General features: G+C 45.3%; 4 protein-coding genes and 1 long non-coding RNA gene across 10 annotated transcripts; 2 read left to right on the forward strand and 3 right to left on the reverse strand.

The window, feature by feature from the left end:
- Positions 1-244: 244 nt before the first annotated feature.
- On the reverse strand, positions 245-5,219 carry LOC141566672 (histone H4). 6 transcript variants are annotated; one of them, XM_074311548.1, is made up of 3 exons: positions 4,744-5,219; positions 3,032-3,179; positions 245-1,969 (listed from the first exon to the last, which is right to left on the reverse strand). In XM_074311548.1, exon 1 carries the CDS (start codon positions 5,172-5,174, stop codon positions 4,863-4,865), a length of 312 nt encoding a protein of 103 aa, XP_074167649.1. In that variant the 5' UTR covers positions 5,175-5,219; the 3' UTR covers positions 245-1,969; positions 3,032-3,179; positions 4,744-4,862. The 6 variants fall into 6 exon arrangements, with proteins under 6 accessions (XP_074167649.1, XP_074167645.1, XP_074167646.1 ...); XM_074311544.1 differs by having other exon boundaries at positions 245-2,254; XM_074311545.1 differs by having other exon boundaries at positions 2,074-3,179.
- A 7,533-nt stretch (positions 5,220-12,752) lies between these two features.
- On the reverse strand, positions 12,753-13,324 carry LOC141566665 (histone H3). The gene has a single exon (XM_074311529.1). The coding sequence runs from the start codon at positions 13,210-13,212 to the stop codon at positions 12,802-12,804; it is 411 nt and encodes a 136-aa protein (XP_074167630.1). The 5' UTR covers positions 13,213-13,324; the 3' UTR covers positions 12,753-12,801.
- Positions 13,325-14,546: 1,222 nt separating this feature from the next.
- Positions 14,547-16,153, reverse strand: LOC141566667 (histone H2A type 1-like). Its single transcript, XM_074311532.1, has one exon. It carries the CDS (start codon positions 16,054-16,056, stop codon positions 15,664-15,666), a length of 393 nt encoding a protein of 130 aa, XP_074167633.1. The 5' UTR covers positions 16,057-16,153; the 3' UTR covers positions 14,547-15,663.
- Positions 16,154-16,377: 224 nt separating this feature from the next.
- On the forward strand, positions 16,378-19,036 carry LOC141566669 (histone H2B type 2-E). Its single transcript, XM_074311534.1, has one exon. It carries the CDS (start codon positions 16,438-16,440, stop codon positions 16,816-16,818), a length of 381 nt encoding a protein of 126 aa, XP_074167635.1. The 5' UTR covers positions 16,378-16,437; the 3' UTR covers positions 16,819-19,036.
- A 3,416-nt stretch (positions 19,037-22,452) lies between these two features.
- Positions 22,453-25,666, forward strand: LOC141566673 (uncharacterized). The gene is made up of 2 exons (XR_012489374.1): positions 22,453-24,762; positions 24,855-25,666. It is a non-coding gene; the product is annotated as an uncharacterized LOC141566673 (long non-coding RNA).
- Positions 25,667-27,251: the final 1,585 nt, after the last annotated feature.

Genomic DNA, 27,251 nt, shown 5'->3' on the forward strand with positions numbered 1-27,251 from the left:
CAATAACTTTAGGGGCTTTCTCAAACCACAAGCAAAAGGAAGAGTAAAGAAAGGGGAAGAAAGGTAGCTTCCTGTCTCTGAAGGAAAACAGATCCACACTCAGCTTTCCAAACTATATGGAGCTCTTTCCACAGAGATTTAGGATGTCATTAGGATGATTCAGATGAGAAAATGTGTCCTGGGTGGAAGATTACTGTGGAGATTAAAATTATCCCATCTACAATAAGAGAGACTGAAGCAGAGGTGTGAGACAATGGCACTTTATTGAAGGGTCCATGGTTCCCTCCGATGAAGTGGACCTCAGATCTTCCTCATGATCTGAGATGCCATCTCCCCTTAGGGCTAAACTTTTATAGAGTTATAGTTATGTTAAATATGGAATGGTGATTTCATTGGTTAACATAGGCTAAAATATGACTACCAGCAGGGTCCCAAGTTGGGTGAAGTCAGTCTGTGTGTGAGCAGTCAGTGACCTAAGTGGTCATAAGATGGTCCCCTGCTCCTCTTGGACAAATGATAGGTCTGGAGTTACAAAAATCTTTTGGGGAGACTTCTCTTGTAGTTGTGATCTCTGCCATGCTGGGCTTGGTCACCATGACAAGGCAAAAACAAGGCAGGGGAGGGGCTTCCCATAGTTAAGCAAGTAAACTTTGAATCTGTAGCTCACAGGTCTGAGGGCTAATATACAGAACTTGATATGATCCTATCAAATTGATTAATACTGAATGGGATAGAACAGGGTCCAAATGAATTATTTCTCTCAGTGCACAAGGCCATACAATTGGGGTCTGGACAAAAAAAGCGTTCCTTTCTATAAAGGGGATACCCATTTTCTCTAGGGCTGCGGTATCACAGTCAAATAGAAATACTGGCTACCTATTGATTTGGAAAACCACAAATTAGCATTGTCTATGTTGTAATGTATTTTTAATTTAATTTGTAAAACATTTCCCAATTACATTTATTCTGGTTCTCTTGTGGCCAACATGTGACACTTCTGGCAGAGAGTTTGATGCCTCTGCCCTAGGGGTCCCCACAATAATAGGGGATCCCCACGGAGATCCAGGAAATTTCTCCAGAGTCCTTATTCCCCTACAGAAATCCCCCATACACATCCTTGCCACTGCAAAGGTTAAATGGAATTGCCATCTCATCCAAAAGGGCAAGTTGGCTCACAGTGAAGAGAAATAGTAAAGCATGTCAGCTACTCCTAGATACAGTTATTCTCACCCTAACAAGTGGTAGGGCATCTTCCATTCACAAAAGGCAAGCAGTCTGGATCTGTCTAAATGCTGTGGGGTCCCACAACCAAAGGAATTCCGAGCTTCCCCCACCCTAAACCAATTGATATTGAAGGAAAGGTCTGGGAGCTCCAGAATTATTATGAAAGTCTTTCAATAATCATCTGGGTTACTTACATAGGGGCTTGTCTGGAGTGACTGAGGGTCTCTGATCCCTGCCATGTAGTCCGAGGTGGCAGCCATATTATTCAGTGAATCTCGAAAAAAGACCCCCCAAAGTTCCATGGTGATTATAGAAATAAGACAAAGGTAGGAGGGGCTATCGACATCATGCATACCTCAATGCAGTTTGGTTCAAGTTTTGAGTTACTGCTTGGGAGCTGGCTCTGGTTCTGGAACCTGGGTGCAAGGCCAGCCCAGGTGACTAGATGTTCAGACGCTCAGGGCTATGGGCTGGTAAGTTCCCAGACACACACAAGGTTATTTGCTAGACACTGTGTCCTTGTAACAGCTTTCACTCCTCTTGGTATCGTTTTCATCCCAGCAAGGGACTCCACATTCCATCTCTGAAGTCCTTGTCATGGCTTTTACCAAGCAGAGCCCCACACTCCACCTCTGGAAGCCACCCATACATTCTTTCTTAGCATCTTCTGCAAGGTCCCTGGGGCAGTTCTCCACTGGGTTTTTTAGGGCCTTTTGGGATAAGTCAGGATGAATGTAAGCACAAACTGCAAAAACAATATAAGCACAGGTAGTTAAATAAGAGGACCAGTAAGAAAATTACCACAGCTGTTACTTCTTTCCACCTGGCATTTGGTAGTACAACAATGACCTTTGATCCCACTACCAATGTTCATTTATTTCGTCCTGGAATTCAGACATGCCCCGTCCTCGTTTGGCCTCTGGAATATCTTTCCATGGGGCACTCTGGAAATTGTCTTGTCCTCAAGGGCAGCTCATCTGTAGAATTGTTCGTCTTCAGGATACTTGCAGAGGCTCATCAGATGTCCCTGCTAAAATCGTTTACAAGAGAGATGCAACAAGTCGATACAAGCTGGCACAGCCTCTCAAATTTTCTTGCGCCCCTAACTGGCTTATGTTGTGAAAATTAGCTCAGACCTCACAGTTCTAATCAATACCAGAGCTAAGAGGGGGCGCACCAAAGTAGGAACCCAGAGTTTACCTGGAACTTTTAAGTCTTTTCATGTCCCATTAAAATCACTAACATTTAACATACGGGACTGTGCGGTCTTGTTGCTTTCCCAAAAGTTTCTATTCTGTTCCCAATTCCTTTAGGAGCATCGCAGGCTATTGAGGATTCAGTCCTATACACGAAAACATGTCACAACCCTCTTGCAGAAAGAGACTTTCCACCCCTAGGTTCAAGGTGACACAAATGAATGTAGTTAAAAGAGGCATGTCTAACTATAGTCTAACTATAATAAAAGGGGTGGGAGGGTACTTAAGTATTTAAGTAAAACATTACACAGGTTTGTGTACACAGGTTGTGTGTAAGGGAAAAAAACTGTGGTTTCTTTGTTTGTTTTTATCGAAGGATACTGGGCGCAAACAGAAGTTATAAGCCAGAATAAAATTAACTTTTCCATGGATGGAACTCAAAATATTCCATAAGTTACCTCCCTCTAAGACAACTGATTGTCCTAAAATTCTCTTCTGAAAGATACCACACTGAAGAGATTTCCAATTTAGCTTCAATTTAATCCCACAGAATAACAGTTGTATCATTAGCCGACACCCAGAAGGACCTTATTTCACACAGACATATGTACATCTAGTAACAGGCAGATGACTACCCGAGGACCAGTTCCCCCAATCGTTTGGGATATGGAAGGACTATGTATTCAGACTGAAACAGTAAAGTCTTCTTAATGCTTGCATCGCGCCTGTGTCTTCTATTGACCCCTGGCGAGAAATTTGCTATGGGAGAAAAAAAAAAAAAAAAAAAGCTGGGGCCTGATTCTAACAGCATCAAACTGGTCCTTGGGGCCCAAGCCTAAGGGCACATATGTGGCAGGATAAAGCATCCTGAGCTGGGTTTGACTTCAGCTGGGAGTCACCTCTGACAACAATTCCAAAACCTCATAGCCAGACTCAGGAATGATCGGATGGAAAACATCCCTGTTCAAAGGAACACAATGAGGAAACTGAGCCAATTTAGGCAAGGCCAAAGATTGTCTCTGGCACCTTTTGCCCAGATAGACTTCCACCTGTAGTAGTTCAGGATCACATCCTTCCGAGTAGCTTGTGGCGTTTCTCAAATGGTGGGTTACTGATTTAGTGATCCACCAGACAATCATACCTGCATTCAAAACTCAAAGCCATTCTCATTTACAGTCCCAAGAGATATTATCTCAAATAGCAAGTTCCACTGATAACAGTTTAGGGCTAGATAGTTATTTTTACCCTCATGGAGTTACTATAAGCAAGGGACTGTGTGAGCAGGACTCACTCACAGAGTGTGGGCTGGAATAATCCAAAGGATTGTGGTGGGTAGCACCAAGAGCTTCCCTGGGCGGGATTAGAGGATTTGGATAGTAGAAGAGGGCAACATTTGTAAGGTGCCTGAGGGAACTAGGAGGAATCAGGAGAATCTAACCAGCATGAGTGAGGACAGCTTTGCCCAATAGTCAGTGGGGTGGGAGAGCCGTTCTTGGAATCCACACCTCTCCCAGGGCACTGCCCACCTTTTGGGCAGTAACATTTTTCCTGACCTGTACCCTTAGGAGTAATGCTCTCCTCTCTCAGGGCCTTTTGCAGCCCTTAAGGATTTGGCAGGAGGAGACTCGGTGGTAAAGGATAAGTGCAGGATGGTGCAGGACCGTGCAGGGCCGTGCAGGGCGGTGCAGGGCCTGGGATGCTCTAGATAGAAAGTCCGCCTGGAGGAGTCCTCTGAGAGTGTGACAGGTTTTGTTTGGCTTGAAAACTTTCCCCATCTCTACTTCTCTACCGGAGACTGCAAAACTGGGGACTTTATTTCCACACGAACCCGGGAGCTCAGTTGCACAGGTCAGAGTGTGGCACTGTGTGAGATCTCTACAACCAGCATAGGCGGCGATATAAAAAGTGGCAGAATCTCGTCTCTCCACCTTCTGACATTGTCAGGGTACACAATTCACACGATTTACTTTTCATTTTACGCTCACTGTGGCTTTTAAGCATGTTAGAGGCAGTGGGAGGAGTCACTTCTCACTGTTGGGAATTGGATCTATTAGAAAGAGACTGATTTATGAATCAGTTGCCAGGAGGGTTAATGATTGGCATGGATGCGCCCCGAGAGAGGCCGAGAGCCAGTTCACAAGGGGAGTTCACCTCCTCCCCAAACCAGGCCGGGGCCAGCATTTCAGAGCCACGGCTCGTAAAGTCGCGGGGACTCGTTCCACTGGAGTAGGTTCACAAGGACAAGCAGACTCCAACCACTCAAAGCCATCCCCCCCCCTCCTCCACCTCTCCCCCCCCCACCAGCTAGGATAGTGGAACTCACCCCTTCCCGCTTCGAGTAAGAAAACGAGGCACAGCTCCCCTTAAGTGAGAGAGTGGGTGGCCCTGAAAAGGGCCTTTGGGGAACGAGAAGCGGACAGTGTTCGACCCCGGCAGAAGCGCTCAGCCGCCGAAGCCATACAGAGTGCGGCCCTGGCGCTTGAGAGCGTAGACCACGTCCATGGCCGTGACTGTCTTCCTCTTGGCGTGCTCAGTGTAAGTGACGGCGTCACGGATCACGTTCTCCAGAAACACCTTCAGCACCCCACGGGTCTCCTCGTAGATCAGCCCCGAGATACGCTTGACGCCCCCTCGCCGAGCCAAACGCCGAATGGCAGGCTTGGTGATACCCTGGATGTTATCCCGCAGCACTTTCCTGTGCCGCTTGGCACCGCCTTTCCCCAGCCCCTTGCCGCCTTTACCACGACCGGACATGGCTGAGAGTAACGTTCGGACACTGAAAGCCTGACAGTTGGAAGCGGGCTGCGCGACCTCTTTATATAAGGTTCGTGCGGACCTCTTTGAAAACAGCAAGAGGGCGGTGGGAAATTGACTCTGAGGCTCCGCCTCCCCTTGGACCTCGGCTTCCTTCTCATAGGACAGGAAGGAGCAGAGAGACAATCCCGAAGAGCCAGCGCTCCCCTTTTACTCAATTCTTTTTTTATTTCTTTACCAGGAACGGCGGGTGATTCTTTTCAGAAACACTAGATTTAGCTTCTCATTTTCCATTCTAAACTCGGAAGCCATTCTTGCAAAGTGTTGACAGGCGTTGACTTTAGTTCAATCAGTTCGTCATTTGGCTAGTCTTGCCGGGGCGCCCCCACCCCCTTGTCGGGTTACGCGCCATATCATGTCGTGGTTTTACATCCTAGTGTGAAAAGTTTAAATTTCCAGTCGTTGGAATATGTTGCGGAGATGGGGGGGGGGGAGGGGAGGGAAGGAGGAAAGGAGCATCAGGTTGCCTTTACATGCAATTTATACTTGAAAGCAGGGGTTATTAATCTGGGGGTCCTTGGCTTTTTTTTTTCTTTTCTTTGAGCCCTTTGACAACTGCACTTCTATTTAATCGGTTTCCCTTGTAATCCTATTTTCCTTTGTGTACTTGAAAGCATTACTCTGAGGCGTGCATACATTTCGCCGGACTGCCCAGTATCTGGAAAACTTAAGGACGCTCCACCCTATATCCAAACACCCCTAACTAAAAGGAAACAAACAGCCACTCTACCGGACTGTTGGATAGTCACTTTTCAGGCGTGTCCGACTCTCCGGGACCCCTTTTGAGATGTTTTTGACAAAGATACCGGAGTAGTTTGCCATTTGCTCCTTCAGCTCATTTTTACCGAAGAGGAAAGGGAGAGAAGTACGGTCATGTGACTTGCCTAAGGACACACAGCCCATAAGCACCGAGCGCCGTATTTGAACTGAGGCCTTCCTGACTTCTGGCCTGGCATTCCATCCATTGCGCCACCTAGCGGCCGGGCGTACTGGAAAGCCGTGAACCTTGTAAACCGGGAATCACAATGGCTCCTCTTCTCCGGATTTCATAGTAAAGTGAATCCATCAATCACTCAGGCAAGTGCTTGAATTTTATTAATAAATAAAAGTTATTTTCTTGATTGTGCTTACTGCGTGTCAGGCTCAGCTTTGGGGTACAAAGAAGAGCCAAAAGAAGCCCTTAAGAAGTGTGTTTTCCTTCCTTCCGGCCCCTCCCTGCCCCCCTCTAACAAGTAACATAATCCCCCAATAGGTGAAATTGGGCGTGGGGGTGGGAAGGGGGAGGCGGGACCAGGAGGAGTGAGGAGGGGATACCCAGCTCCAAATGGGACAGAGAAATTCAGAAGAGGGCCGTCGGGTGGGAAATTAAGAGACGTTTGCGTTAGGATTCTTACAAGGTGCTAATCACTGAAATTGATAAAGACAATAATTATCTAATTTAGCCTGGTTCAGTGGGATTGATCTGGCCCTACAAGGAGATGATGTAGTCCAGAACGTGAAACAAGGTGCTCAGTGGAATTGAGGAGATGATGGTTAAATCAACAAATAACGGTTTCCTAGTGATGTATTGATGGATGTATACTCAGTGCGGGGCATACAAGGAGGAGCTCTCCGGGCCAGAGGGAGAAGCGCACTAGAAGCTCTGGGAGCCTCAGCCAGGGTTCAGTCGAGCAGATTCAGAAGCCAGACAAGGCAGGGGGGCAGACCTAAGGAAGACAGACAAGTGGTGGCGGCTGTCCGGTGGAGAACGCTGAAACCAAGATGCGGAAGGCCTCCAGAAAACTAGCCGAGCCCCAAGTGAAGGTGATCAGATTTTGAAGTGTTATGCCACAGTCTCCTTGAGCTGTTCTACCTCAGTTTCCCTGCACTAGTTTCCCTTATTGTGCTGACTGGGTTTCCCTGAATTGTTCTACCTCAGTTTCCTTAACTGCTCTGCCTCAGTCCCCTTAAGTTATAAAACCCCTCTGGTTCATTAAGACTTTGGACCATTTGCTCTAAGGTTATAAATTGTCAATGGTAGATGAGGAGCAGATCAGACATCCTGGCTCCTAGCTCCTTCTGCCTTCAAAGAATTTTTGACACTGTCCCTCTAAAATATTCCAAGAGATAAGATCATCCCGGATACTTCAATTGACATCCTTACTTCTGTTTATTCAAACATCCTGACTCTGGTTTCCTTTCTCTCTCTCTTTTTTAAAATAATTTATTAATTTTATAATTATAATCTTTTTGACAGTACATATGCATGGGTATTTTTTTTTACATTATCCCTTGTATTCACTTTTCCAAATTTTCCCCTCCCTCCCTCTACTCCCTCCCCTAGATGACAAGCAATCCCATATATATATATTAAATGTGTTACAGTATATCCTAGATACAATATATGTGTATAAATCCAAATTTCTTGTTGCACGGTAAGAATTGGATTCCAAAGTTATAAGTAACCTGGGTAGAAAGACAATAGTGTAAACATTTTACACTCCTTTCCCAGTGTTCCTTTTCTGGGTGTAGTTGTTTCTGTCCATCATTGATCAACTGGAACTGAATTGGATCTTCTCTATGTTGAAGATATCTACTTCAATTAGTATATATCTTCATACAGTATCGTTGTGGAAGTGTATAGTGATCTCCTGGTTCTGCTCTTTTCACTCAGCATCAGATCATGTAAGTCTCTCCAAGCCTCTCTGTATTCCTCCTGCCGGTCATTTCTTACAGAACAATAATATTCCATAACCTTCATATACCACAATTTACCCAACCATTCTCCAATTGATGGACAGCCATTCATCTTCCAGCTTCTAGCCACTATGAAAAGGGCTGCCACAAACATTTTGGCACATACAGGCCCCTTTCCCTTCTTTAGTATTTCCTTGGGATATAAGCCCAGTAGTAGCGCTGCTGGATCAAAGGGTATGCACAGTTTGATAACTTTTTGGGCATAGTTCCAAATTGTTCCCAGCTTTCCCACATCCCCTCCAACATTCATCAAGATCTTTTCCTCTGACTCAGGTTTTCAGTAAGATTTTATTGCTCTCCCCATCCTGACAGAACCAAAAGGTTCTGTAAGAACTTTTCCCGCTCTTGTTCTTTTCTTTTTTTGGAAGATAGAAAATGGTTTGACGTTGTCCCATTAGTCACTGGATACTTTGAGACAAGAGTTCTGCCCAGTCAATTAAACTCTCCAATTAATAAAATATTAAAAACTCTCTAATCTCTATCTTGACTCCGTTTCTCCGGCATTACAGAAGGAGACAATAAAGGATTTGGACTTTAACTCCTGGCTGCATTTGGAGGAATTACTCTGAACTGAAACTGCCTCCAGAAGCCCCCCAAGAAACCTGCTTTCAGAGAATATTTTTTCACAATCATATAATTTATTCTTTTTTATTTTTATTTAGTACTTTTTCTTTACCAAATATATACATGGGTAATTTTACAACATTGACAATTGCCAAATCTTTTCTTCTAATTTTTCCCCTCCTTCCCCTCCCCCCCAGATGGCAGGTTGACCAATACATGTTAAATATGTTAAAGTAGATGTTAAATACAAGATATGTATAAATGTCCATACAGTTATTTTGCTGTACAAAAAAAAAAAAAAATCAGATTTTTGAAATAGTGTACAATTCGCCTGCAAAGGAAATCCAAAATACAGTCAGACAAAATTAGAGGGACTGGAAATTCTATGTAGTGGTTCATAGTCATCTCCCAGAGTTCTTAAGCTGGGTGTAGCTGGTTCAGTACATTACTGCTCTATTGGAACTGATTTGGTTCATCTCATTGTTGAAAATGGCCACATCCATCAGAATCGATCATCATATAGTATTGTTGTTGAAGTATAGAACAATCTCCTGGTCCTGCTCATTTCACTCAGCATCAGTTCATGTAAGTTTCTCCAGGCCTTTCTGAAATCATCCTGCTGGTCAAATCTTACAGAACAATAATAGAAAATATTATATTTTAGAGAAGAATATTACATGTTTTGACATGGAGGTTCGAAGAAAAGTCCTGAATCCTTCAAACCTAGGAAAGCTCATGGAGGTATGAGTACTTGGTACTGATGTAGGCATGAGTTCCTTGACTGAAGTGATTGCCACCCAACTCTCCTTCGAGTACTACTGAACCTTGGGGAGATTTTTTAAAAAGACATATCCCCAGTAAAAAAAAAAGGGTAGGGGTTGGCACAGCCAACATCAAGAATACCAGCTAGGTAGTGCGCTGGATAGAGCTCTGGATTCACCATCAAGATCTGAGTTGAAATGTATACTCACTCGGTGTGTAACCTGGGCAACCACTTGACCTCAACTGTGACAGGTTGTTATGAGGATTAAATGAGACAATGTAGAGTGTCCGGCATATAATAGCTGCCTAAGAAGTGCTTATTTCCATCCTTCCTCAGAGACTCTGGGAAAAAGACAACTGCAGTCTGTTATGGGCCAGAACTTGAAACAAGGTACTAATGTACTTTAGTTCACACCTTTAAAGGAGTTCACACCTTTGGAGAGCATATATAAAAAGGAGATTCACAAGGTGGGAAGAAATATAAGCAAGAAGCCCCCAGGGCCAACCCCATAGAAGCCCACAATCCCACTCTCAGAGGCAGATCAGTCATTCCAACTTCCACCTTTGGCTGGAGACATTCAGAGAGGAGAGAGAGCTCTCAGAACCAAGGAGAGAGATAGGCCTCTAAGAAAGCTAACCAGGCCCAGGAAAAGAGACAAGATTTTGAAGGAGAAAATAAAGGAGCTGGATTTTAATTCCTGACTACATTTGGGGTGATTACACTGAACTGAAAGTAAGGCAGCTTCTAGAAACTCCCCAAGAAACCTGCTGCCAGAGAACATTATATATCTTTAGAGAAGAGAACATTACAGCAATCTGTCTCTTTTTTCCTGACTGACAAAAGAGGACCACATTGGCTCTGCTACCTAATAGCAATCTCGGTGATCCAGGTCCCGGGCAAGTAAATTTTTTTTTTTTTTTTTCCCTTTCCTCTCTGTTTCATGTTGCCTGGACTAGATGACTTCAAACTAGCACGGGGTAGAAGGAGGAGAGACAGCAAAATCAGAGAACTGGGGTTAATTTGGAATGGAGGAACATATACCAAAGAAACCATATTTTAAAGTAACAGCAGTAGCAGCGGCAGCAGTAGTAGAGGCAAAGGTGGCAGTAGCAACAATAAAACCCTTTTCCTTTGAGCCGCCAGTTTCTTAAGAGAAATCCGTAAAGAATTCTGATTAGTTCAAGTCTCTAATTTAATTATTGTCTCTGCAGTTTTCCCAGAAGAATCTAAGTTCCTTGGGAGGCTTTAGCCTCTGTATCCCGGTCTCCTAATACTGGCGTGGAGCACTGTAGTTGCTTGAGAGGTTTGTTGGATTTTATGAGGGCCCAAAACATCAGAGGTCCCTTTGACTTTCCTTACTCCCTACACTTAATCAGGATGCTTAGTCCTTTGCATTCCGGGTCTGTGATTCTTGGTCTGCCCTGCCATTTCCACACTCTGCCTACACAAGTGTTGGGTTGCTGTAAGAATGTGTTGCGTCCACGCATTCCCCTCCCCAAACTAGGGCTCATTTTCAGGGATATCTGAGCAGTTTTGTAGGATCTGGATTCGGGTCGGGTTACACTGGAGTGAGAACGCCGTGGTGAAGAGGCGCCCGCCCTCCCTCTTCCTTCCTTCCCTCCCGCTTGTTTGACATTCACTTGCCAGTCTTGTTTCACAAAGCCCCCTCCTCCATCCTTCCCATGTACTTGAAATTCAAGGTCTTTCGCCATCTGTCTCAAGCACACTTTCCAGTGGTTTCATCGAGCTCCAGGCCGCTGCTAGCTGAAAGCGGGATCATTTTTGGATCGCTTTCCTTCTAGTGCCCTGCCCTCTCTCTAGATTAGATTGTAAACTCCCTGAAGGCAGTCCCAAATACTTGCTCTCTCCGCCTACCCCCCCCCTCCCCGGAGTGAGCGCCCCAGGACCAGATTATCTGTCAGGTGAGTGCTGGGTAGAAGTTGGCGTAGAAAAGAAGTAGAACTGAAATGGAGAGCCCTGCCCCAAACTCAGCCCTGGATTTTCTCCCTCATCTAACCGCTGGGAATCCGAAGATGGGACCTTAGTGGCCCAGAAAAGTGCCTCCCCTCCCCCCAATTCCGAGCGATTTCCAAAGTGTGTATGGATGCGGGACAGTGGCGCATTCCCATGAATATCTATGCAAGGACCGCCGGAGAGCCTGCGTTACTTCCCTCAGATAGAAATGGGATTTCAGTGCAAATGTGGCGAGAAATTATTTCGGTTTTGTACAGACGAGAAAGCCAAGGGTGTGCAGGAGCGTCCCCAAAAGGAAAGCGTCCCGGGAACCAAGCGGAACTTTCCTGATTTAAAGGAAACACGGGGAGTTGCCTTGATTTCACCTGGGCTTTGCGGGTAGTTGGGGAACTTGGGAAAAGCTGGGTGGGGCCTTATGATTTGAGGTTGAAAATATACGGACCGTAAATCCCAAGGCTTTTTTCGCTTAACTTCTGGATAGAAAGTGAAGGGGATGCGACCGTTTTCCTCCCCCCCCCCTCCCCTTTAGGGGCAAGCAACCCAACCGCGAAGGAGAGCAGAAAGGCCGTAGGACGGCTGAAGGCGGGCTGCGCAGGAACAGCGCGCCAATCACAGCGCAGCTCCTCCGTCTCGGTCTCCAGTCCCTGTGGGTCTCTGTCTCTATATATATTCCCGGGCGGGCTTGGCGCCACTGTGGCGACCGTGTGCAGTGGCGTTTTTACTTGTCTTTCGTTTTTCCTTTTCTCTTTTCGTGGCTCTCGTGGCCTGGGAGCAGAAAGGGTGTCTGGGAACGATCTTGGCCCGCGGGTCGCCCAGGCGCCCTCGGAGAAGACTCCGGTGAAGAAAGCTGCGAGCAAATAGGCAGTGGAGGAGCTCGGCGCAAGGCTGCTGGGCCACCCATCTTGGAGCTAATCGCCAAGGCTCTAGAAGCGCCAAAGAGCGCGGCGGCGTCTGTGGCTGCCTTTAAGAAGGCGATCCCGGCTATAGGAACAACAGTGGCGCCAAGTTGGGGTTGAAGAGCCTGGTGAGCACCGCGGCCAAGGCCAAGAAGGCGACTAAAAGCCCGGCTCAAGCCAAGCTGCCTAAGCCTAAAAGCAGCCAAACCCAAGGCGGCGCCCAAGAAGTGAAGGGATAATTTGGAAAAATACCTTTTGCCCTCCCGTGCCCTCAGCCCGATCTCAAAATGTGCACAATTATGTCCCAGTTACTTTCCTGGTGGGCGGGGGTAGGTTGAGAGCGCGAATTACGCACCAATCACGAACGCCCATGCTACCGCTGCCCCCGGCCCCGAGTGGGGGAGGGTAAGGGCGCGAATGTTAAGAAAGGGCACCAGAAAGAAGGGGGGCGGGGAAAGTTTCTCAAGTTGGTGAGTGGCTGGAGTTGAAAACCAAGCAAGCGACCGGTTTTCTACTCGCTACGCCACGGTTTCTGCTCAGAGGAACCAGCGTACGTGAAAATACAGCTACTTTTGTTCGAGGTAGTGGGTGGCTCTGAAAAGAGCCTTTGGATACATAGCCTTTTTTTAAGAGTTCAAGCTCTCTCACCGCGAATGCGGCGAGCCAACTGGATGTCTTTGGGCATGATCGTCACGCGCTTGGCGTGGATGGCGCACAGATTGGTGTCCTCGAACAGCCCTACCAGATAAGCTTCGCTCGCCTCCTGCAGAGCCATCACGGCCGAGCTCTGGAAACGAAGGTCAGTCTTGAAGTCCTGCGCGATCTCGCGCACCAGCCGCTGGAAGGGCAGCTTGCGGATCAGCAGCTCGGTAGACTTCTGGTAGCGCCGAATCTCCCGCAGCGCCACAGTGCCCGGCCGATAGCGGTGAGGCTTCTTCACGCCGCCGGTAGCAGGAGCGCTCTTGCGAGCAGCCTTAGTAGCCAGCTGCTTGCGGGGCGCCTTGCCACCTGTAGACTTACGAGCGGTCTGCTTTGTACGAGCCATAATGAGTAGAAGGGGTGGTTAAGGGCAGGGACAGGGAAAAAGAAAAAAAAGAAAAGGAAAAAGAGAAGCACGAGCAGCAACACCCAAAAGACAACGGAGAAACTGGCCAGCCGTCGCTTATATTTATATCGACGACAACGTTCTGATTGGAACGTTCGAAAGCCCTACGCCCAAATGAATTGGTGGAAAATCAACCCTACCCGCCCTCGAAATTCCGAGCAATTTCATTGGATAACGTGATCCCGCCCCTCGCTCCCTTTCTTCTGGGCTCAGTCTACTTGGCTCCTTTTTTTTTCTTTTCCTTCCTTCCTAGGGCCCCCACCTCCCCAGACCTAGCCCCAGCCTTACTCTCGTGCGCTCGCTCACACTCACGTGTTTTAAATTTTTTTGCCGTTTCCCCCTTGAGATTTATTTTTATTTTTATTTTTTTAAGGGATCGATCACAGACTTCTTACTGATCATTACGTTGGTCTCTGAGTATTCCATTTTCTTTTAAGTTCGACTTTTACATTTACTCTTTTCCTTTTACATTTAGAGCATTCTATCGACTCTCTACTCCCACTACCTCCGTACGAGTCCATTCTACCGGTCTAGAAGACCCAATTCCAGGTTTTCTCCTAGTCGGAGACTTTCCTCCCTCTCGACACCTCTCCTCCGTCCCGCGATCCAAACCACGATTTTCGCAAAACAAACAAACAAACAAATAAACAAATAAATAAATAAACACTTTTTTTTTTTCTTTTAAACGACTGTATTCTTATGGCTCCTCTTGGTTTGCTGTTGGACCCTAAGTTTACATCTTCGATGGGTTTTGGGGAGAGGTCAGATGAAGAAGAGAGGAAGTTTCTAGGCGGTGCCATCGAGCGTGATGATGTGTTTGCTGTCTGCCAGGGTCGTCTAACTAAATTCACATCAGGTCAGGTCGGCCCTCTGCTTATTTGCAGAGGAGCTAGCTCTGAGCCAGTGTATACACACGGGGAAACTAGCAGGTGCCTTCAGATTAATTGCAAGGAAAATTTTAATAAACGCCTACCTTTTCCAACGAACTATGGACATTACTCCTTTGGTCACTCAAAGGACAAAGAAATAAAACAACAAAAAGCAACCAACCACGAAGTGTTTCTTCTACTGGAGGTTCCGTAGTAGAGGAAGGAACCCGAGGGATACAGCTTGTACAAACACAAAGACAAACACAAAGGAGGAAAAGAGCTAGAGCAATCGGATCATAAACTCATAAACTCATAAACTCAGCTTCAGATGAAGATCAAGATTCCGTGGAACAATCTGCGTGAAGCTTGTGTTGTAGCAAGAGACAAAAGGAAACTGTTGAAGGATTGGGCCGTGATGGCTCTGCAGGAGCCATCGGGGCATCAGAGCCGCCCTTTGCTTTAGCAAGATTTCTGAAGCTGCTTGGAGAATAGATGAACGGGAGAGGCTAGAAGCAGGACGACCAGGGCCAGAAACGGTTTTTTGTGGTGACAAATAGAGGAAAATTTGAACTCGGAGGTGGATGGATGCGAAGCGCTTAAAGGAACTGGGGTGGTGGAATGGGGGGGGGGGTGCAGACGTATTAGGAACCACCGCGACTGAGTGGGGTGCTAAACGATAAGGAACGAAATGGTTTCTCTCCGAGAAAATGAAGGCTTTTCGAGAAGGCGAGAATGGGCTGGGGATGGGAAAGACTTAGGAAGATTGTCTTTGGCGAATCCTTTTGGACTGGGAATTAGTAAACCAGGAGTCCCAGGGAAAGGATGAAGACCGGGCTCCCTGAGTTAAGACGATGAGTAGCATAGAGTGGTAGCCAGGACAATTCTGGAGAGACATCCAAGCTTATAGGTCCGGAGGTGGACGATGATGACGCAGCAACACAAGGGAAACCGAGGAAGGGCCAGCCCGGAAGGAAGAGAGCCAGGAGAGAGAGACCCAAGTTGTTTCATAAAGCTTCACTTGAAATTTGGCAATTACGTTCCCTTCCTAAGAGAACTTCCCTAGTACATCAAGAATTGGTCTAAATTAGACCTCTCAGAACACCCAAACATTACCCTCCCTTCTCCTGAGTAAGGGGTCCTTTCTGTGACCGTCTGACTTCCCTGACTCAAGTCTATGCGGCACCTCGGGGCGGAGATAACCTAGCCTCCTCTGTAGTAAGATATGTACGGTTTGTCAATCCAATGCTTGATGAGTGACTTCGGGCACTATGTCATCACGGCTTTTCCTCCCCAAAGCTAAGAAGTTTGCCAAGCCGCGGGGGAGGGGGGGAAGGAGTGAGTAGGGGAGGGAGAAGTATTGGTGACCCCATAACCATCTCGACTTTCCCGAAGTAGGGGCAGCCCAAGTTTTTATCCAGCTCTTTCTTTGAAAGCGTGGGCGGCTCTGAAAAGAGCCTTTGGTTTCTGCGTAGTAGACGAATCTCCTCATTTCCAGGGATTGTCTGTCATTAGCAGGGCTGGCTTACTTGCCTTTGGCTTTGTGGTGACTCTCGGTCTTCTTGGGCAGCAGCACGGCCTGGATGTTGGGCAGGACGCCGCCCTGGGCAATGGTCACCTTGCCCAGCAGCTTGTTGAGCTCCTCATCGTTGCGGATGGCCAGCTGTAAGTGGCGAGGGATGATGCGCGTCTTCTTGTTGTCTCGGGCCGCGTTGCCCGCCAGCTCCAGGATCTCAGCTGTCAGGTACTCCAGGACCGCGGCCAAATACACCGGCGCGCCGGCGCCCACACGTTCCGAGTAGTTGCCTTTCCGGAGCAGGCGGTGCACTCGGCCCACCGGGAACTGCAGGCCAGCCCGGGAAGAGCGAGACTTCGCCTTGGCACGAGCTTTGCCTCCTTGTTTTCCGCGTCCAGACATGATGGAAGAAGTAGGTAAGGTAGAGAGATAAAGGTGGATAAATAGACAGCGACTTGCTCAGAAGCTGCAAGAGGCGAAAGATGAATTTCCTTCCGCGTAAGATCGAACCTATTATCCTGTGAGGCGGTAGACTAAACGGCGCCGTCCGATTGGTTACAGGCGTCTTGGACAAAGCGGCCAATTGTGAAGTAGATTTGGGATCTTGTTATTTACATATACCCCTCCCACCTGGGGGCGGACTTACTAGGCCCCGTCCAATCAGAAAGAGAACTCTGTCATCCTTCATTTGAATGAAAGCCTTACAAATAGTCTAACATCACTGGGGGACCTTACACTTCTCTCTTTCCTCATCTGCTCTCTCTCCGTGGAGTGTTTGCAGCCATGCCTGAGCCCGCCAAGTCCGCTCCTGCACCCAAAAAGGGTTCCAAAAAGGCCGTTACCAAGGCCCAGAAGAAGGACGGCAAGAAGCGCAAGCGCAGCCGCAAGGAAAGTTACTCCATCTACGTGTACAAAGTGCTGAAACAGGTCCATCCCGACACTGGCATCTCGTCGAAAGCCATGGGCATCATGAACTCGTTCGTCAACGACATCTTCGAGCGCATCGCCGGCGAGGCGTCCCGCCTGGCTCATTACAACAAGCGCTCCACCATCACGTCTCGGGAAATCCAGACAGCCGTACGCCTGCTGCTGCCCGGGGAGCTGGCTAAGCACGCCGTGTCCGAGGGCACCAAGGCAGTCACTAAGTACACCAGCTCCAAGTAAAATTGGAGGTCTCCGGGGGTGCCTGACGTCTCTCAACGTACACAACGGCTCTTTTAAGAGCCACCCACTTCTCTCTAAGGGAGAGCTGACGCGCTAAATGCACCCGGCTTTCCGTGGGAAGCCTTGGAGTCTGCTGTTTCTCTAAGTGCGAGGGGGGGAGGGGTGCAGGGCGGAAGGGAAAGCTGGAACACTGCCGGCCGAACTGCCGGCCGCCAGCTAGGGCTGCGGGTCCGGGTTCCTCTGACCTCTTCTCTTAGTCACCACCCCAGCAGTCAACCACCGATGCCTCAGCCTCTCAAGCCATGGCTGTTTTTTCAAATTGCGCGCACTTGTCCCGACGTGGTGCCACGGAGCGGCAATCAATGTTCTGTTTGCTTTTTGCCCTTCACCCAAGAGACCGCGGCTAGCTGTCCGTAGATGGACCTAGCTCGCCTTGCTGCCAGCTTAATAAGTCTCTGACAAATCGGCCTTCCTGCTCTTTCAGTAGAAGTCGATACGTGCCCAGGGCTGTGCTGGGGAGAGACTCAGACACACCTCCGCTCTCTCTCGATTAAGGTAGAGTTTGCCTCGGGAACTCTGCTCTACTACTCCCTTGCTTGGGACTTGCAACCCGCAACCTAAATGTCATCTCTCGGAGCTTCGGGGAGGCTGGGGAAAGGACGGGCTGGACAAAAGTGAAACTACTGATGGGTCAGCTCAGGCTACTGCTGTTACTCAGTTCGTTAATGTCTGCACGTTTTTGTTCTTTTTTTGGTATAGGCGATCGGTTATCTTCTAGGAGCTGGCCCCCTAACCTCCCTCTCTCTCCTCCCCCCATCCCCTACCCCACCCAGGTGGTGGAGGGGCTAGGGACTGGGAAACGTTGCTCTGTTCTGGTCTAATGGAAAGGGAGATTTGAAGAAGTTTTTAAGCCGGCAAAACAACCCGACAAATTCTGCCCTTTGGCTCCTTCCTTACAACTATTCCACCGGGCTGGTCGGAACAGGGTTGATAAAGGGTCAAAAATCAGGAACATTTTCTAGTGGGAAGTCGGGGATGGATAGAGACGGAGAGGGCTCTTGTCTTCAGGGGATCATGATCAGGATTACCTTCCAGTGACACTTGAGCTAAAGAGTAAGGCTACTAAAGAGGGGGAAAGACCATGTATTCCAGGAGGGCCCAGTCTCGGAAACAACATGACATTTTGCTTGCCGTGCGCTGTACATGAGGGAGACTAGTATTCCTAGTGGATATATCTAGAATGGTTGGTTGCAAGTAGATTTATTAAGGCTTTTAAATTATCAGTAGAAAACTTGAAGTTTGATGATGCAGCAGTCACGTTCAGGAGCTAACATATATTGCTTACCGTAGAGTAGCAACTCCAGAATAGAATATTCATATTCTTGTCATTGTAGAGTCCGGGACACCTCCGAGGTCATCTAAGGTAGTCCTCATCTTAAGTTACTTGCATTAGTCCGGACAAATAGGTAGAGTAGGATTTGAACCTGTTGTCCTGTGATTGTCCAGCCAGTACTCCTTCGCTACCATCTAAATTATATAACTAGCAGATGGGACAATAAAACTAAATGTCCAGCTAAGTTTCCATAAATACTGTCATGATCAGTAATCACATGATGTATCATATAAATAATTTCCCTGTGATATATGCAAATCTTGAAGTCATCTAGTGTGTGTGTGTGTGGGGGGGGGCACGAGACATTTCCCCCCCCCACATGTGTGCATGCAGATGCACACTAGTGACAGGCTTAATCCTGAAACTAGATTGGGGTCTCAGACTCTCCCATGTGTTAGGATTCTTACAAGGTTCAAAGTCACTGGAATTGATAGAGAAAATAATTATCTAAGTTAGCATAGTTCAGTATGATTGATCTGATCCTACAAGGAGATGTTATAGACCAAAACTTGAAACAAGGTACTGAGTGGAACTGAGGATGCAATAGTTAAATCTAGTTTAGCATTGATTTAATCCTACAACAAATAATTGTTTCCTAGTGAAATGATTGGTGTGTACTCAGTATGGGGCATATAAGGAGAAGCTGTCAGGGCCAGAAAGCACTAGAAGCTCTCAGAGCCTTAGCCAGGATTCAGTTGAGGAGATTCCTAAGCCAGAGAAGGCAGGCCTCTCAAAACCAAGGAGAGAGATAGGCCTCCAGAAAGCTAACCAGCCCAAGGTAGGAGACAAGAATTGGAAAGAGACAATAAAGGATTTGGACTTTAACTCCTGGCTTCATTTGGGGTGATTACTGAACTGAAACTAAGGCTGCTCCCACAGACCCCAAGAAACCTGCTCCCAGAGAACATGATATTTTAAAGAAGAGCATTATATTCTAGCGTCTGAACGTGGGACATATACAATTCTGATTTAGTGGAAAAGTCTTCTCAACCCAGAAATTAGGATGAGTACAAGGAAACTTTGTTAAAGGGCCAAAGTTGGTGCTTCAGCTAAAATGGGACAGATGTTTAGAAAATATCCTGCTTTTCCTCTTCAAGGGAAATGTGTAGAGAGCATTGTCAGGGTTATGAAAAGCCAAGGTTTGATTATAATTTGGGAGCAGATCACTGAACTTTTAATAACTGTACAGTACACATCGCCTTGGTTCTTTGTGGGGAAAAAAAAAACACACAAAACTGGATCTAGAGGAATGGAAATTAGTAGGAGAGCAACTTTGTCAATCCTACAATAAAAATGGGCCTGACTCAATTTCCAAAGACACATTTAATACATATAATTTAATACAACTGGCTTTAGGAAATTATATAAGCAATAGAATAAGGAAAACTAGGAAAGAGCAGGAGAAGGAGGATCAAATTAAACTAGGTGAAAAGGATGAAGAATCAAATAAGAATGTAGTTAAGTACAATTTGAAGTGTAGTGCTTCACAGCAGGAGAAATTAGGTCATTCCACATTCCCTGACCTACTTCCCTCAATTAACCATGGTTAACCATGGGTGGAGGGAGAAGGAGGAGGGGAAGAGGCAGTAACACAATCAGCACCACCTATGAAGCAGCCTATGACAAGATTACAAAAGGCAATGGTTAAGGCAAAAAATGAAGGACAGGATATATCTGATTTAAAAATAAATGCATACCTTGTGATTGAAGAGCTTGATTCTTTAGGTCAAAAAAGGAGAAGATACCCTCCTTTTGATCTGGAAAAAAATTAAGGATTTGAAAAAAGGCTTGCACTCTTTATGGAGCTACATTATCTTATGTTAAGATGTTACTAGAGAATTTGGCTTATGAAATCTTAACCCCCAGTGATTGGAAATCCATAATAGCTAGGACATGTTTAGAACCTAGACAAAACCTGTTGTGGCTTTCAGAGTATAGTAAATAAGGTAGGATTCAAGCCCAATGAAATAGGCAAACTGGAGTTAACATACAAATCATTTTTGACCAACTAACAGGTGAAGATCAATATGCAGAGAATTCAGAACAGATTAATTATCCCACAATAGCATATGAGCAAATTGCTACTGCTGCAACTAAAGCTTGGGGTTCCCTTCCAGGCAAAGATGGGCGGGGGGAAGCCTTCATAAAAATAGAGTAAGGTCCCAATGAATTTTTTGCACATTTTGTGGGACATTTGCAAATAGCTGTCACAATTGTCACAAGAACCATTGGAGAAAATGCAGCTAAGAAAAATGCTAATGAGGTTTGCAGAAGAATTATATGGGGAATACACAAAGATGCTACTTTAGAGGAGATCATAAGATGCTGTGCCACAGTGGGCACAAATGCTTATTATACCCAGACTATGATGAACATGGGAATTCAGGGTCCCTCTTGGCAAGGGACTTCTAGAGAGAGTCATTGATGTTTTCAGTGTGGAAAAAATAGGACATGTGAGAGCTCAGTGCACATATAGAGATAGAGTAAAAAGACAGGGTAAGAAAAGACTTAAAACCCTATGTCCAAAGTGCCACAAGGGCTTCCACTAGGCCTCAGAATGTAGGAAATGAGAGGCAGGGCCCAGCCCCAAGATATCATATAAAGACAGGTGGGGCATGATGGCACCTGAGTTTGCACCAGGACTCTGATGGGATCTATCAGCCGAAAAGCAGTCACATGGCAGAAAGGGATTATAATTGGGGGGAATACAGACCTTTTAAACCAGCAGGGTAGTGTCCAGTACAAACAGCTTCAATATAATTGCCAGATGATGAGGAAAGATTTAGAAAGTGGTAAATAGAAGGGACTAGATAGCTTGACTGCTTGGGGAAGAGGGTTTGCTTGTATTTCTACAGATGGAGAAGAAATCAGATGGGTGTCCATCAGAGACAGACAGAAAAAGAGAAAAATCTGGAAACAAAAGAGGAGACCTAAGAACAAAATCTTGAGGAATCATTGGATTCCCTAACACAAGATGAGACTGTTGCAGGACTTGAAAACCATCAGAAATCATTGGATTCATTGAGATGAAAAATGGTTGATGAGGCTATTGCTGGACTTCAAAACTCACAGGAATATTGAATTCCTGGCACATGAAGTAAGGGACAATAGATTCCTTTTGTACTGTTTCTAGGACTTATGGACATGTATAATTCCTCATGTTGATTCATGTTATTTGTTACATCACTACTAGCCTGTGTTACTATGGGCTTATGTAATTTTGTAATTATGTGTAATACCTCCCATATTGATGGATTTATGTATACCTGTTTTAAGAGTGAGCACCTTCAGAAACCCACTAATCTGATTTGATTTCCCATTTCCTTTGATGTTTTCATCTCCCTTTAAAAAAAGAAAATTACATCCACGGGAAAAAGCCTACTTTCCCAGACAAGCTCTTCCCAAGTTAAGTGGTGCCATTCAATTGGAGATCTTGGTCAAATCACCCTCCATTGATCTTTTGGGGATGCCCCAGTCTCTCTTCAGGAAATTCCAGTCTCTGGGGAAAAGCCTTCAAAATAATTTCATTCAATTGGAGATCTTGGTCTGATAATCAGCTCAAACTGCTCCCAGCCCCCAGGTCAAGACTTATACATAAAACAGGGGTCTGTTAACACACTCTTTGCAAAATTCCTCATTAGGATTTTACCCACTAAGAGAGCGCTTCTTAGTGAACAAGAAATGTAAGGGCCCTTTAAATGGGCGGACACAGTGCATCGGGATTGAGGCCCAGAAGTAATTTCTGTGGATATTAGGACTGCCCTTGGGCGGGATCCTGGCCATATTGAGATAGCTTCTGACTCTCTCGCTGATTGGCTGTGTGTGTGACCTCACAGGCCCTATATAAGCCCACTGCAGGCAGCAACCGCCCTCTTTAACCTCATGCTGTTCACCCTGGCTCCTAGCCTGGGTGGCCAAGCCAAGATGGGTAGCCGAAAGAGGTAAGGATTTTGGTAGTGAACACGTGGGTCTTCTGACCAGGTGTTCACTCGGGAACCAACAAGTCAGGGCATCAGCTAGGGCATTATGTGAGTAGGTATAATAAAGGCTTTTAAGATTACACGTGGTTGTTCTTGAGTGCGCTACCGGTTATTAAGCTATAGATTCAAGAGATTGTGGCCAGAGACCTTAGAAGGCCTCAGAGGAGGCGAGCCGGGTAGAGCTCACACTGCAAAGGACAGTGGTCAAAGGTACTCTGGTGGGTCTAGGACAGACTAGTAATTATAACTGCCAGGAGAGCACGTTACAAATGGCGCTCAACGTGGACGCATCAGAAATTATCAGGTTTTGAAAATATTTAATATTCAGAATTAAGATTCTGAAAGATCCGGTAGAAACGCCACTTAAGAGGGAAGACAGAGAAGCAATATGGACCCAGGTAAATCTGGGATCAGACTCAAGGACACAGCTGAACATAATGCTTATTATATAAAGAGGTTAAAGAGCCAGATGGAAGATCTTTTAACAAAGATCACCACTGAAGAACAGCAGGAAGCTTGTAATCAAGCTCCCAGAAGGCTATCCCCACACCCAGTAAATATAGCTCGGAGAGGGAGCAACCTAGAGCTAATGCGATTGTATGACAGTAGAGAGTATAAAATGCCACAGCAAGAGTTGCTGGAATTGCAGGTTAAACTACAGATGGAGATAGAGAAAGAAGAAAAAGCTAGGTTACTACAGATAGAACAGGAAGAGTTCAAACCAGTGGCTGAAACTAAGGAAGGAAATAAACGAACCACATGGACTAAAGTTGTAGAAATTCTTCTTAGCGTTTTGTTGGTTTACCTTGTGCATTGTTGTTTTAAGGAATTTATTGATTACTCTTCCATTGAGAAGTTTAGTTCTTTTTATGTGCAAAGCTCAGGTTTGATTTTAAATCAGCCTTTGGGGAATTTTCCAATTCTTCTTCCCTCTGCCTCACCTTCTTGGGCCAAGGGAGAAGGGGGAGGAGGAAAAGGAAGGGCGATAATACCATCAGCACTGCCCATTAATCCATTCAAAACTCCTGTGTCTTCATTTCAAAGGACAGGAGTAGGCTTTATGCCCCAAGGCAAAAAGGAATTGTGGGGTATTGAGTATAATCAGAAAAGTTTTAAAAATACAGTTCAGTTAATTTCTAAGAAACCTTACAGGGATAAGACCTTGCAGTTAGAGAGAGTGGAGTTTTATACTTGTAAAACTGCTAGGATCGTCTTTGGAGAGTTGAAACTCCTCTTTTCTTACCTCGTGGATTTTCCACTTCCACAGGTGAGCTTGATTTCCCAACCCCCTACGGGTACTTATAAAACAGTGTTTATGTCTAGAATGGGTTGGAAAATTGTTGTTTTAATCACTAGAATAAATAGACAGTGTGTGATCTTTGACCCAGGAGGAAAATATCAGATTTATTGATTCACACTCCTGGAGTACAATTCGGTATCAGAAACTCAAACTTTGATTTTTAGGCAAAAGAATTCAGGGATATAGCCGAGTGTTCTAGTAAAGTCATTACTGCACAGACTATCCCCAAGATCTTCTCTTCTAAACAAGAGAAGGGAATTTTGGGATATGTGATTGCTTACAATTTTTAAATTTTGATTTTACATTTTAAAACATTTTTGATTTTACATCTTCAAAGTATTTTGATTTTACATTTTAAAGTTATTTTGGTTTTATATTTTTAATCTATTTCGGTTTTACACTTTTAAATTATTTTGGTTTTACATTTTTAAATTCTTTGCATTTTACCTTAGCAATGCACTTCGGGCATACACAGAAAGTGCAGCTAAGTGACAGACTGACTTTTGTCTGACTTGTTAATCTTTTTGACAACAACTTTGTTTCCACTGTGATGTGGAAAGGCCTGGATGGCATTTGGAAAGGCCCAAGTTGGGCCCCAGGGACATTCCTTCCTAGGTGCAGATCCAGCAGCAGAGTTCATCCCCACCAGAGACATTTGTAACCTGGGGATCCAAGAGAAGGACCAGACAACAGTCCAGAGAGACCAGCCAGATGTCCTCAGCCCTTCAGACGCTGATGGCAGCGATGCCCCTCCTGACCGTGACACCAGAGACAGCAGACACGGTTCCAGTGTTGCAGCTGAGATGGACTGTTTTGGGTGATACGCAATATAAAGACTGTAAATGGACAATGGGCCTGCTTGCTTCTCCCGTGGCCACTTGCCATATGGTGGCCTGGGAAGAGGCTTTGCCCTATGCTTTCTATTGAAGGACTATGCTTTTAAATTAGTGGGTGAAAAACCAACACACCCACCTGCCATTGTTATTGAGACAATGTTACTGGACATGACTTTGCTTATGTGCACCTGTGAAACTAGAATTGTTCTAGAATTGTGAAAAGTGCAATAGAGAATTGTGATAAGCTAGAATTGTTCTAGGATTGTGAAAAGTGCAATAGAGAATTGTGATAAAGCTAGAATTGTTCTAGAATTGTGAAAAAGTGCAATTGAGAATTGTGATAAACTAGAATTGTTCTAGGATTGTGACAAGTGCAATTGAGAATTGTGATAAGCTAGAATTGTTCTAGAATTGTGACAAGTGCAATTGAGAATTGTGATAAGCTAGAATTGTTCTAGAATTGTGAAAAGTGCAATAGAGAATTGTGATAAGCTAGAATTGCTCTAGGATTGTGAAAAGTGCAATAGAGAATTGTGATAAGCTAGAATTGTTCTAGGAGTGTGAAAAGTGCAACAGAAAATTGTAAGAAACTAGAATTGGTCTAGAACTGTGATAAATGTAACTAGAATTGTGACAACCTACCTCACTGATATTTGTTAACTAGAATTGTGATGTTTTACCTTGTTGACTTCCCACCTCAGTGTTGACATCCTACCTCATTGGCATCCAATCTCTTTGGCCTATTATCTCGAGTATGACTTTGATGAATGGGTTGAACATTTGGGCCACTGTTGAGCCTGGTTCTCATTGTCATACTTCTGTTTACTGATCTGCTGCTTTGTACCTCCTTGGGCATAACACTCTGTCATCTCATGGACCAAGTAAACTATAGCTGGTGCTAAAAGTTTAGCTTGGTGAGATGTGCGGTTCCCGCAAAACAAGAGAAAGGGAATTGTAAGGGCCCTTTAAATGGGCGGACACAGTGCATCGGGATTGAGGCCCAGAAGTAATTTCTGTGGATATTAGGACTGCCCTTGGGCGGGATCCTGGCCATATTGAGATAGCTTCGTAATGGGTGACTCTCTCGCTGATTGGCTGTGTGTGTGACCTCACAGGCCCTATATAAGCCCACTGCAGGCAGCAACCGCCCTCTTTAACCTCATGCTGTTCACCCTGGCTCCTAGCCTGGGTGGCCAAGCCAAGATGGGTAGCCGAAAGAGGTAAGGATTTTGGTAGTGAACACGTGGGTCTTCTGACCAGGTGTTCACTCGGGAACCAACAAGTCAGGGCATCAGCTAGGGCATTATGTGAGTAGGTATAATAAAGGCTTTTAAGATTACACGTGGTTGTTCTTGAGTGCGCTACCGGTTATTAAGCTATAGATTCAAGAGATTGTGGCCAGAGACCTTAGAAGGCCTCAGAGGAGGCGAGCCGGGTAGAGCTCACACTGCAAAGGACAGTGGTCAAAGGTACTCTGGTGGGTCTAGGACAGACTAGTAATTATAACTGCCAGGAGAGCACGTTACAAAGAAAAATTCTTTTTTTGCCACAAATTTTGGGGTTTGCAAATTCTTTCACATTTGGACCTGCTTCTCTGAGCATAGGGGATCTCTCCCCCTATTCCCACACCTCAACATTAGAAATGAGGTTTGTGATTTGTTTCTCTGTAAAATAATTTCCTAATTACTCCTCTTTCTGGCTAGAATTTTATAGAATCTCTATATATAGATTTTATAAGGATCACAGTATTCCAACATTTACTGATAGCTTCTATCAGAGAGGAGAGCTGACAAGATGTGGTAAGATCTAGTCAAGGCAAGCAATACATTATATCCCTCACTCCCCACCCCAATCTGAAAATTCGTAGTCATAAATAAATAAATATTTGGCCTATTTGTCTGTTACTAGATGTATATGTCTATATGGAATAAGGTCCTTTAATGCTTCAAAAGGATTTAAGAATTTGATACAGCTGTTTGTAGGACCCAGCTATTATTTTATTGATTCTTGAAATTAAATCTGAAACATCTTCAGTGTAGTTTGGAGAGGAAAATTTTAATATGAAGTTTTCTTAGATGGATGCAAATTATGGAATATTTTGTGTATATCAAGGGGAAATTCAACCTTATTTAAGTTTGTTTTCTAATATGGGAATAACATTTTGTCCCATGTGTCCCATGGCACAAACATATTTTCTTATTTAAAAAACAAACAAAACTTATTTGTTATGCACAGGCCAAGCTATACACAATTGGCTTGCTGATGCAGCCACAAAAGAGGTTGTTGGCCTATCTATTACACTGGGCTTCTTACTCCTACACGTCCCCCCACCTCCTACCTTCAATCAGAGACATCTTCAAGTAAAAAGAGAAAGCATTTATTTGGTTACTGCAGGAAGAGGCCCAGGCACACCCAGGAGCCATCCCAACTCCTGCCATGTGCTCCTGGAACATGGCCAGCTTCAAGCTTGTCCAGGAATTACAAGCTAAAGATGCAAGCCTTTTCATTGGATATACTAAAAGGACATAAACCATCCTTGACTAATGTTATCTGCTTCCTGTGGGCATGAGTTCTTGAGGATTTGACCTTTAGAGATCCCTGCAGAATGTCTTCAATATTTCTGTTCTGTGAGATAGAATTTGTTAGGGGAAAAAAAAAAAATAAAGAAAAAGGCCTGACTTTCCTGTAAGTTCAAGCTCTGACCAAAGTGGGAACTTCAGGAAAAGTTTGTTTGAGAATAATGATCAGGAATTTAGCAATTGGTCATTTCAAGATTCCAAAGCAATTCAATTAAATTGGGACCTATGTAGGCATAAAGATAGTCTCTCCCTTCCAATTTCCCTGATTGTAGTAGTAACACATGGGACTAGAGAGAAAGAAAGAAATTATGTTTAATCACTTCAGTGAAATTAGTTATTTGAGAT

This window comes from Sminthopsis crassicaudata, chromosome 4 (genome assembly GCF_048593235.1).
Source record: "Sminthopsis crassicaudata isolate SCR6 chromosome 4, ASM4859323v1, whole genome shotgun sequence".
Taxonomy (NCBI): Eukaryota; Metazoa; Chordata; class Mammalia; order Dasyuromorphia; family Dasyuridae; genus Sminthopsis; species Sminthopsis crassicaudata.